General features: G+C 41.8%; 1 protein-coding gene across 1 annotated transcript; it reads right to left on the bottom strand.

Moving 5' to 3' along the window:
* Window positions 1-56: 56 nt before the first annotated feature.
* Window positions 57-9478, bottom strand: LOC135522424 (replication protein A 32 kDa subunit-like). Its single transcript, XM_064948655.1, has 9 exons — window positions 9327-9478; window positions 8746-8843; window positions 8465-8566; window positions 8182-8295; window positions 7917-7991; window positions 2886-3005; window positions 1635-1766; window positions 1203-1297; window positions 57-874 (listed from the first exon to the last, which is right to left on the bottom strand). Exons 1-9 carry the CDS (start codon window positions 9337-9339, stop codon window positions 787-789), a joined length of 837 nt encoding a protein of 278 aa, XP_064804727.1. The 5' UTR covers window positions 9340-9478; the 3' UTR covers window positions 57-786.
* Window positions 9479-12901: the final 3423 nt, after the last annotated feature.

The raw sequence follows: 12901 nt of genomic DNA, 5'->3' as shown, positions 1-12901 counted from the left end.
TCATAATTACGCCATGTTTTTGTAACTTAAAATGTCCCTTATTTTAAAACTCAATGATGCTATTCTGGCAGCGTCAGTGACCTTACTGTTAAGAGTGGAGGTAAATATAAGAAAGCCGGAGTGATAACAGTAGGAATCTTCTTGCGCAACAAAGCTTTACTGGTGAATATGCATCACTGCTTTGGGTATTGACACTGCATGATATTATACTTCTGCATTCTAAGGTTACATACTTTCCAATTGACTATATAAAATAGTAATATATTGAGAACAAATCACACATTTTTCTGAAAATATATGTTTACTAGAGACAAAAACAAAAAACATAGAGACATAAGAATCTGAATAGGAATGGCAAAGTTTTGCATTCTGTTCACCATTTTTAAACGACAACTGCCAAGACCAATGATTGAGGAACTGGTAGTTACACAGATTGCATTCATTGTGAGAAAAACCATTGGACTGTGATGCACCCACTCTTACTGTAATATCATTAACGGAAGTTGAAACAGGATATGTGAACACTGGCCACCACGTCAGTCAAACCAAGGCCTAATTTTGCAGAAACCCTCAGGATTATATAGACATCCCATGATGATCCTCAGTATGAAGCATGCTTCCATGAATGACTACAGGTTCTATTTTCAGTGTTGAGATCATAAAATTCTAAGAGGACTTTGGGTGTTATTCTTAAATACAATCATCCACTCATAGCGCACAGTGTGTTGAGAATGGACCCAAGACTATGATCATGTTCTTAGGGCTAACAGGGAATGGAGAGATGCTTTAGTCGTCATTGTCTGTAGACTTGAAGTGATCCTCGTCGATGGTGGAGAAGATGTGTCCTTCGTTGCTGAGGAACTCCACTGCATGCCTATGATTAGACAAAGGACAGTAAGACTGGTGCCAATGCACCATGCTTAATTATGCAGTCTACTCTTGTGCCTTGCACATGAGAGTGCACTGGGCCACGTTCAGCAGGCAAATGTTGAACGTTGCAGATAGAAATACAATGAATAAAGCCAATATTACTTATTCTACATCCCAGAAATACATGTTTTCTATAAAATATTTTTTATCTGAAAGCCGGCCAAAGTTGTGCCCTGCAGAACACGACCACTGTTGTGGTCCAACAGGACACATTCAAGCATATCAAGAACTTCAGAAACTGATTTGAGGATGGAGGGAAGGGAATGTCTTACTTGATGACAGCCAAGCTCATGCCGCTGAGTCTCTGCTTCAAGTCCTGTGTGCTGATACCCTGTGCGTCTGGACAGCTCCTTATCAAGCTCAGTACCTTATGAGAGCATAACAAAAACCATTCATATAGAATATTGTGCCATTCACATGTAGAACAACTCATGAAAACTTCCCAATTGTTATGCCAGTCCTACAGATGGCAGTATGGTGAGGCACTTTTAATAAAAACTGATGAGGCCCAATTCATTTTGTAATCATTAGACCACCAATGTGCTAGATTTTTTAAATAAAGTACACTTTTTTCTCCTTTCACCTGGTAACAGGAGCGGGTTTACTTTCCAATTGGTATGGTCGGTGCGTTTAGGCTACCTATTGTTTATTCTACCAACTATTTAATGTGCCCAGCCATTTTCTTTAGTCCATTGCAGACTCACCTGGTTCTGGCTTGGGCTCAGGCCGTTAGCGGACATGTCGTTGGCACCCGAGTATCCACCTCCCATGTTGCCACCCATTCCCGGCCGCGACAAGGGCACCATGCTAGTGTTCATTCCCCCTCCTCCGCCCATCTAAAAAGGTAACCAGAACTGTGTGTGAGTGGTACCAAGCAGGAAGAGAATCAAAACAAAACTTTATTCATAAAAAGCACAAGCAGCTGATTGTGGCATTACTGAGGTTGAATGGCCTTATTCAAAGCAAAGTTTAATGATTCATTTATCTCCATTTAAATACGTGGCAGATGGGCCAAGGCCAAATCGTCGGCTCTGTAACTACTGTTAAACAGGTGGGAAAGAGAAAAAAATTCAGGCATATTGGTGCTCTTCAGGGCCTAAAATGTACTTTTTGGTCCACCAGCCAATGTGTCAGGTAGATTTAAAAATCTACCAGCCACTACATTTTTTACCAGTCAAAATATTTCTTCACCCCTAAAATTACATCAACAAAACAAAAAACAGATGAGCATGCTTTGTAATGTTTCTAAAACAATAATGTATTACTAGTAAGAAGTAATGTGGTATATTGTTTAATTTCATATACATTTTTGTGACCAGTGTTAACGAAAATAATCAGATGTTCACATGCCCCGTTAAGGGCAGGAGGTTACCGCGGTAACACGACTCAAGAGTCATGTGTCTGAGATTCAGTCTGACTAATAACTACATTGTCTTCTCTTCCCTAGCAGTTGAAACTCAAATATTGAAAAAAATACCTAGATTGCGAACAAAATGTAAATTGCCAAGAAACACAAGGACAAATTATCAGTAGACTTCAGAGTCAAGTAAATTAGACCAATGTTATGCCTATGCACAGCTCTTCTAAAAAAATAATACTTCACTCAGCTCTTCATGGACGCACAGCCCCTAGACAGGCAGTGTGGCAGCTCTAGGTGGGATAGGCTATAGGATACGTAGTTTTGACTTAGTGCGATTGATTTACCAACTATGAAACAAAATGGCAGAAATACTATGAAAACAGCTACTGCAGCATTTATTTTGCTATAAATGTGATCATACTTGACTTCTTATTAACAAACGTAAGTGAAACTCTTGAAGTGTGAAGCCCTGACCACCCGCCAACATGGCTGGTGAAGAAGGCATCTTACCCACCAATGCCAAAATCTACCCGCAGGAGGCGGGTGTTAATTTTAGGCCCTGGTGCTCTTTGTCATGTGTGAAGGAAGTTCTCACCATAATCATCTGTGGTTTGCTGAGCAGCATGTGTGCCTGCACCACCTCCAGCATGTGGGAGGTGATCTCGTTCATGTCGTCTAGGGGCCGGACGCTGAACGCTACCATGGACCTGTGGTTCTATCGAAGACAGGAAGTTACACACAAACACCCACAGTCAGTGCATCAGACACAGAGAGACACACAGGACTGAATGTGCAACACACACTTTCAGTTAACATGAATGCATTTGCACAGGTCAGTGAAGGCTCCTCAGAGAATGGAGGACCATCCCACTCAGTGAATTGCATTAAAAAAATAAAGTGGAACATTAGATTAATATATTTAGTATAGTTTTATGTCAACAAGTAACTGATTAAAAAAAAAACTTTTGCAATGAAGGGCTATAGTAGACTCAACAGCACCCTCTAGGGTAGCACCATGGTGTAGCCAGAGGAAAGCTATTTTCCCCTCCTCCTCTGGGTACATTGACTTCAATACAAAACCTAGGAGGCTCATGGTTCTCACACCCTCCCATAGACTAACAAAATAATTATGAAGACTTCCGGAGGACATCCTCCAACCTATAAGAGCTATCAGCATAAACTGACATGCTGTCCATCCAATCAAAGGAGCAGAGAATGAATCTAGTACTGAAACCATATGCTACAGCGAGATAGCACTGCAGTGCATAAATTGTGGTGAATAGCTGACTCAAAGATCGAGAAAGAAAATAGTTGATCAGTTTTCACAAATTAAATTCTTAAATTAAGCAGCAGCAGAGAGAGAGCTAGCTATACGATGAGTGTACAAAACATTAAGAACACCTTCCTCATATTGAGTTGCACCACCACTTCTGCCTTCAGAACAGCCCCAATTCAGTTCTTGACACAAACCGGTGCTCCTGGCACCTACTACCATACCCCGTTCAAAGGTACTTAAATATTATCTTGCACATTCACCCTTTGAATGGCACACATACACAATCCATGTCAACTGTCTCAAAAATACTTATTTAACCTGTCGCCTACCCTTAATCTACACTGATCGAAGTGGATTTAACAAGTGACATCAATATGGGATCATAGCTTGTCAGTCTGTCGTAGAAAGAGCAGGTGTTCAATGTTTTATACACTCAGTGTATTTTTTTATTATTGGTTTAGCTTTCACATACTTAGCTAATGTAGCCGATTTAACCTACACAAGAACCTGACAGAGAGGAATGCAATTGTTGGCTAAGGCTATTCAACACTGCAACTCTTCCAAGTCAAGGGGAGCTTTCTGTTTTATAAATGTATTGCCACAGGGGCCCGCCGGAGTAACTGCTAAACGACTGCTGTACACTGTACTGTGTGATTGTACACAGGGATTGATTGTGGGTTTACTAGTTCTACTTTGTTGATTATGACGTTAGCTCATATGGTGACAACGATCTAGGCAGTGTCACAGTTTTGGTTTGGCTTTGGGAGATTTTTGCACCTGGTCATCAAAGTGATGATGCTGTATGTGGCTGCTATGAAAGTGAACCATGTGTGCTTGTGATCACCGGTATATTCACTTCACCAATTCTGTTGCAAAAAGTTTCTTAAATGGAAGCAAACGGAACTAAACGGGAATGGACCTACCCAAATGTGTCCAACAGAAACTCTTGTTTAAGTTGCAAAACTTTTGTAACTGTTTGGACAAATGATTAGACACCAGATCAGCTAGATGCAGGCAAGAGTGTGCAAGGCAGTATTTTAAGTGTCACGGTCTCACCTTGATTACTCCAATTTGTCTCTCGACCTGTGTACCAAGGCTATAAACATTCAATTGTAGGCTGTTGTAGCTCTCTCATGATAGGTATATGGCAAATTTGCGTATCATGTAATAGCCTAAACCTATCGATGACACATTGAGCTGGGTGAATAGAATACAAATGACAGTCATCCAATATTCTGTAATAGAAATAAGGCCATGCTCATAAAAAAAATGAATTGTCCTCCCTAATGTTAAACAGCACCGACCGCCACTGGCATGGTGAAGTTTACATTTGTGAATCAAAATACCAGCGTCAACTCCCTGCCCTAGACGCATATACAGTTGAAGTCGGAAGTAAACATGTACCTTAGCCAAATACAATTAAACTCAGTTTTTCACAATTCCTGACATTTAATCCTAGTAAAAATTAGCCTTCCACAAGCTGAAGTTGGGTGTATTTTGGCCTCCTGACACAGCTGGTGTAACTGAGTCAGGTTTGCAGGCCTCCTTGCTCGCACACGCGTTCAGATCTGCCCACAAATGTTCTATAGGATTGAGGTCAGGGCTTTGTGATGGCCACCTCAATACCTTGACTTTGTTGTCCTTAAGCCATAACTTTGGAAGTTTGCTTGGGGTCATTGTCCATTTGGAAGATCCATTTGCGACCAAGCTTAAACTTCCTGACTGATGTCTTGAGATGTTGCTTCAATATATCCACATAATTTTCCTACCTCATGAAGCCATCTATTTTGTGAAGTGCACCAGTCCCTCCTGCAGCAAAGCACCCCCACAACATGATGCTGCCACCTGCCTGCTTCATGGTTGGGATGGTGTTCTTCAGCTTGCAAGCCCCCCCTTTTCCTCCAAACATAACAATGGTCATTATGGCCAAACATTTCTATTATTATTTCATCAGACCAAAGGACATTTCTCCAAAAAGTATGATCTTTGTCCCCATGTGCAGTTGCAAATTGTAGTCTTTTTTATGCCGGTTTTGGAGCAGTGGCTTCTTCCTTGCTGAGCGGCCTTTCAGTTTATGTCGATAAAGGACTTGTTTTACTGTGGATATAGATACTTTTGTACCAATTTCCTGAAGAATCTTCACACGGTCCTTTGCTGTTGTTCTGAGATTGATATGCACTTTTCACACCAAAGTACGTTCATTACTAGGAGACAGAACACATCTCCTTCCTGAGTGGTATGACGGTCCCATAGTGTTTCTACTCACGTAGTATTGTTTGTACAGATGAACGTGGTACCTTCAGGCATTTGGAAATTGCTCCCAAGGACAAACCAAACTTGTGGAGGTCTACAATTTGTTTTCTGAGGTCTTGGCTGATTTCTTTTGATTTTCCCATGATGCCAAACAAAGAGGCACTGAGTTTGAAGGTAGGCCTTGAAATACATCCACAAGGTACACCCCTAATTGACTCAAATGATGTCAATTGCCTATCAGAAGCTTCTAAAGCCATGACATAATTTTCTGGAATTTTCCAAGCTGTTTAAAACCTGTTAAGGCTCGGGACAATACTGCCCCCTTTGGATGAATTGCGTGCCCATAGTAAACTGAAAAGAAATCTGTCCAAAATTGCTAATATATGCATATAATAATAATTATTGAATAGAAAACACTAAAGCTTCTAAAACCACTTGAATTATGTCTGTATGTATAGCAGAACTCACAAGGCAGCCAATCTCCCAAACTAGTTCTCACCAGGAAAGTTGGGCCAACTTTGACGTCATTGACCCCACCTTTCCCAACCAGCTATGGATCAGTTTCTATGTCTTCCGCGAGATGTCTTCTATCAGTAGAGCGTTTAATTGTGCAAATCCCGCAAGCTTTGACCCTTTGTCAGGCAAAATAGTGGGTGTCGCGAGAAAATACATGCACTTTCAGGCGCGTGTTGCGCACAGAGCTCCCTTCGTTCCAACTTGCACGAGAAGAATACAGTTTGTCCAGTCGATTTGAGAATTGTTTTGTACGTTAATAACATCCTAAAGCTTGATTCTGCACTTAGTTTGACCAGTTTAGTCGACATATAATATGTAATTCTGAAGTTTTGATGCGCAACTGTTCGGGACCAAAAGTAATTTTGGATGCATTTCAGCTGGAACTTGTCGCATTTGCTAACACAAAGACACACGACTTGAAACCAAACGTTGTTTTGGGTAAGTATGACTCCTTCCACTACATTCTGATCGAAGACCATCAAAGGTAAGGGAATATTTATGTTGTAATTTTGTGTTTCTGTTGACTCCAACATAGCAGAGAAATATTGCTTATGTCTGAGCGCCGTCTCAGATTATTGAATAGTTAACGATTTCTGTAACGTTAAAAATAAATGTGACAAAGCGATTGCATTAAAGCACAGTCAACTTTAGTGTATGTAAACTTCTGACCCACTGTAATTGTGATACAGTGAATTATAAAAGTGAAATAATCTGTCTAAACAGTTGTCGGAAAAATTACTTGTGTCATGCACAAAGTAGATGTCCTATCCGTTTTGTTTGCGCATTTTCTTCATCAATCCACATCCTCAAATGCAGTCACAACAGGCAGACAAAAAATCCAAATAGTATCCGTAGAGTTCGTAGAAACATTTCAAATGATGTTCATAATCAATCCTCAAGTTGTTTTTAGCCTAAATAATCAATAATATTTTAACCAGACAATAACGCTGTCAATATAAAAGGTAAACAAGAAAGGCACTCTCTCGGTCGTGCGCATGAAAAAGCTCTGTGACACGGCAGGGTCCACTCATTCAGACTGCTCTTATTCCCTCATTTTTCAGAATACAAGCCTGAAACAATTTCTAAAGACTGTTGACATCTAGTGGAAGGCATAGGAACTGCAATTTGAGTCCTAAGTCAATGGATAATGTAATGGCATTGAATAGAAAACTACACCCACAAAAAAAAACGATTTTTGAATGGATTTTTCTCAGGTTTTCACCTGCCAAATCAGTTCGGTTATACTCAGACACCATTTTAACAGTTTTGGAAACTTGAGTGTTTTCTATCCAAATCTACCAATTATATGCATATCCTATCTTCTGGGCCTAAGTAGAAGGCAGTTTAATTTGGGCACACTTTTCATCCAAAATTCCAAATGCTGCCCCCTATCCTAGAGAAGTTAATGACTCCAACCTAAGTGTATGTACACTTCTGACTTCAACTGCAAAATAAACATTTGCAGGTTACACATTGTTTGAAAACAAAAAAAATTTGGGGGGACGTGTAGAATGATCTGGTCATGGCTGTGATATGACCTACAGATAAAGGTATGTAGTTGTGTGGGGATGATGACCTCACCTGGAAGGAGCGCAAATTGCCAGAGACCTTGACGTAAGTGCCTGGGGGGATGACAGTGCTGTCCACACTGGGATCCTATGAGTGAGGAGAGACAGCAGGACAGAATCATAGGTGAGTTGAGTTAGCAGTTGAACTCTCATTTGACTGTAGCCTGATGTCACAAAATATATGTTTATTGAACATTATTTGGAAATTATACCGCAAGTGTTGTCTGTAGTGTACATCCTTCCTGATCCTAGTACTTAGCAGCCCTGATGAGACTCACCTCCGTATCTACCCACTGCTTCACATCCATAGGGGCCCCTGTCATGTCATCGACTTTGTACTGGATGTTGGTCATGGATTTGTCAGTGGTTCTGATGATGCCCACAATGGTAACCTAGCACACAAAAATAGAATACTGTCATAGTATACCAAGGCACACCTCACATTTCCATTTGAACATGGAAGATTAAAATCCTAATCAGTCTGAGTCACCGTATCGCAACACACCACAAACCCCAACAAAATGGCCACCATCCTCATATTTAAGATGTATTTTGGGTTACCTGGGCAACCTCTACCTCTCCCACTCTGAATACATCCTCTGCTTGGGCAGCAGACATGAGCTGGGACACTGTGCAGGGGACAATATGTTGGGCACGTTGTCTCTGTAAACATACATACACAGAAAGCCTGAGTAATTCAGAGCCAAATTTAACCTACAAAAAAAATTACACAATGGCAGACACAATAGTGATTTGTGCTACTAATATTACGATGACAGCCTTTCCCACTTGCTGTTCGCTAACTTCGTAATATATGGCGTTGGTGAGTGACAAATACAGACCCCTTTCTTCTCTCCTCCCTGGGAGGCAGCAGGTGATGCGAATCCTCCCGGGGACTGAGTGTATCCACCACCCATGTTTGATTCACCGTATGATCCACCTACATGAAATGACAGTCTTTAAAAATATATATATTTAACTAGGCCAATCACCGACGGGTGTGACAATGAGACAATAATCCACTGTCCGACTAAAACCATGGAAACAAGCTTGCATTACTAGCTAACGTTAGGTAGCTGATTGATGGAGACTACACACTAGTGAGCCAAATAGCTAACGTTAACTTTTTACTAGTGCTTTTGTCAGTTAACTACAGTAGCTAAGGTTAGTTAGAGTTACCTAGCTAACGTTTGCTAATGTTGTTTCCTGTTACTGTACGATAAAAAGCTCGGTGCCTTTTAGTTTACAGAAGAAATAAGGTCAAGTCAGCTACTAGCTATCTAGTCAGCGCCCAAACTTTGCACAACAAAACAGACCTCAAGAGAGCTGGCTACAATAGCAAGATAACGTTATTTTTACAACTAGGCAACTTTTGAGCTATTCTTGACAGCCATATAAACCATTGCTACAAAGACAAACTCACCTTGGTTCCACATGGTGCCGTTACCTTACGTTATATGATAAAATAATGTTTAAACAGGTGGCAAGACAACAAAACGTGTAAAAAGTATTCACAACTATTCCCCTTCCTGTACAATTCCGCGCGCTGGAAAGTTGACAGTATAGAACGCATGCGCCCTACAGAAATGCCGCGAAATCCATTGTCCAATGAGATTCTGACTAAATTTGGTAGCTAAACCAATGAACATGCGAGATTGCTAGACGCACTAGTTTACCCAGAGATACACTACATGAGTATGTAGACACCTGCTCGCATGACATCTCATTCCAAAATCATGGGCATTAACAGTGGCGACTCGTCATTTTGCCTCTTGAGTAAGGCAGCTCCGAAATGCAGGTGTTTCAGCCAAGCTCAGTGCTTTCTGTGGTGGAGGGGCAGCGAGGAATATACAGAGCGTAGGCAATCTTCTTTAGTTGCGCTGTGATTGGCTTAGTGTTCTGTCAGTTTCGAATATGGTAAGCGCTTTCATTGTCTGTGTGTGTTGGGTGGGGGGGTTTCCACAAAATCAAACCTATTTTAATAAATGTCACCCTAAGCAGGATAGAACTTATGCAGCAGGTTAGGATACTGAGTTTTAGGTTAGGAAAATGAGGGGGAAATCCCTTTTAATTGGTCAACTATCACATTTACAGCTACCCCAGCAACCACCCTTTAATTGAGAGCAAAACAATTCACATTTCTTGCCCCCATTAGTTTAACGCTGAGTGCCTTCTCCCTCTGACCAGCAGAAACACAAACAATTATCAGAAGACCTCTGGTTACCCTCACCGATTCCACAGTACCCAATTCTGTTTTCACCAGTAGCGTGCCATGGTTCTGGGGCCTGGGCCTTCAGTGAAGTCCTACACAGTCCCACCCAAATTAATCCACCTCTTATTACCATCATTATGATGCCATGGCTCTAGACACTATACATTTAGACAAACGCAGTATAACCAGGCGTTGCGTCACCTTGAAATTGACATTTTTATTCAGAGAATTGCAGGGGAAGAGTACAATACCTTTTCATTGTGCAGCTTCGTTGCCCTGCGCGCTTGTTCGTTGAGCTGTAGATCCACTCGGGTGTCCCCAAAGGTTTTCAAAAGCACCATTGTAAGTGCCCAGCCGTACTTTGGTGTCTCGTTGCTGCCTTGGTTAGACAACTCAGGTTTGCAAAGCCAGTGTGGCTCCAAACACCAAATCGATCACTTGCAAATAATAGGCATTCCCAGCAGTACAGTTTGCAGTGCTTCTCGGAGCCTGTCTTTGTAGCGTCGGCGTCTACCTCTCCTGACAATGTCTAACTTTTCTTGAAAAGTTTGTCTTGAGAATGGCGTTATAATTATATCCTCGAACAAATCGATATCTTCTCCTTCCACCATTGTGGGTTGAAAAAACAGTTTAGTAGTACGTGAATTAATTCGTTGATCAATTTCAGTTTCCTAGTTTGTAATCCAATCAAAAGACGTGCAGGCACTACGCCAGCCAGCAGGCGTACAATAGCCAACTCCAAAGCTGATTGATTGACACAATTTTAATTTCCATTCACTTTAAGCTACAAGCGCCCGCACTGTTGATTCTGAAGGCCTGAGGGCAGATTTTAGACCCCTGGCAACACATGATGGCTGAATATGATTGGATAAAATATCTAACATAAAGACCAGCCCTCCAAATCTCAACCTGGGGCTGGAAGCAGTGCAACCAAGAGGAACGCTATGAAATGAAGAGTGTAACTCTTACTCTGGGGAATAAATTAATACATATTTGTGGGAAAATATATTTAAAAAAAATGTATATTCTGATGATGTTTAGGCCAGAAGAGAAGGCCTTGCTGGCCCTGACGGCCCACTACTGGTTTTCACTCACCCTGAAACCACAAATGGATCAGCCAAAAGGCAAGTGTCCACTTTTTCCAAAAACTTCACTCCTACTGTCACAGACTCATCTTTATCCTCACCCTCAGTGCAAGCGTCAAGGGCACCAAGAACTTCACCACAACTACTACCTCCGATACTTCGCCCTCATTCACTTCCATTTCTCCTCCTGTCTTCAGCTCACTCTGCTTACATTTTCTACCATTCTTCTGTAGCAAACCATCTCCCTTTTTCCAGCCATTTTTCACTGACTCAAGCTCACCATCTTCCTCCCTCTCTATCTCTTAGACCTCATCTGCCTCTCTTTTCCCCTCCATTCCTCCTCCGTATTTCAAGTATTATCCTTATGATAATGCTGCAATTCTCCTGACATCTTGTTCTTGCTTTCTCAAGGGACCCCATTTAACCGGCTGTCACAATCTCCATACAATCAGCACGAACCCGTCGGGATGTGGCGCTCAACAGTACATCCCACTTATAACACAGCTGCTTCGGCTTGATGGTAATATTTATCAAAAGCTACCGCAACACTTTTCAATTTCAAACAAGCGTGCTCTCCGCCTTCCTTATCCCTTGTCTGTCACATGACATGTTCCACTTCCTTGAAGCCAACGCGCATCTTTGGGTTATGCTGGACTCTGTCCTAACCTGCTACGAAAGTCACTTTTTATCGAATTGGCATGAAAAGGGTGTGTCCCCTGTTGCAGAGGACATGCCTCTGGGAGATAACACTGACAGGAGATTTACAATGTCTTCAGGGATACCGCATTCCAGAGCATGAGTTAATGTTTCTGTATTGGGGTATGTTATATAAATATTCATACACATGGCTCATATATTATACAGCACTAAGCTGATCTGCCTGACTCAAGTCATTTCTTGTACCCCTGCTAAAACAGGAACCAGGACACATACCCAGCAATAAACTACCCCCCCTCAGCTCTGTTGTTTCAGCTCTGTTGTTTCAAGACCCCATCTGCTCTCCTGTCTCACTGTCCCCTGATACACACATACCCAGCAATAAACTACCCCCCTCAGCTCTCTGTTGTTTCACGACCCCATTTGCTCCCTTATCTCACGACTCCGGGACACACACGGACATTCCATCACACGAACACACACACCTAGCCATAACGGGACACAGAAACATCTTCTTGCATAAACACACACACACACACACACACTCCACTCCCCTTTCTACTGGGCAGGAGCCAGGTTGGGACGACTTCACGGGGCACCAATAAGGCTCCTGCACAGGTTCGGTCAGGACCCGCCTCCAACCTTCACCAACCAGTCAGAAGACAGAACTACAAGAATCAACCTACGTCATTCTATGTACAAAATCTGTTGCACACTCTGTTTAGGGATCCTTGTCAGCTGCCTCGTTCTGAGCCATATGACTAGGTCCGTACACGCTTAATTAGAGGACAAGATATCTTTTACATAATAAACTGCCTTTTTGCTATACTTGATTCCACTCTGTCCAGCGTCTTGATTTGGTCTCTCTCTCCGGTAGCTAATCATCAACAGGTACCAGGCGGAGATGGCTGCAGTATAGAGTTGGGGTGCCAGACACTGGTCTCTACACAATGAAAACTGTTTTTACAGCAGATACTGTCTGCTGTGAATTATAAGTATCTTTCATACAAATCTTAATAACCTTGTGACCCATTCCATGTATCT

This window comes from Oncorhynchus masou, chromosome 30 (assembly GCF_036934945.1).
Source record: "Oncorhynchus masou masou isolate Uvic2021 chromosome 30, UVic_Omas_1.1, whole genome shotgun sequence".
NCBI lineage: Eukaryota > Metazoa > Chordata > Actinopteri > Salmoniformes > Salmonidae > Oncorhynchus > Oncorhynchus masou.
Note: the sequence above shows the minus strand (reverse complement) of the source record. Positions and strands in the feature narration are given on the sequence as shown.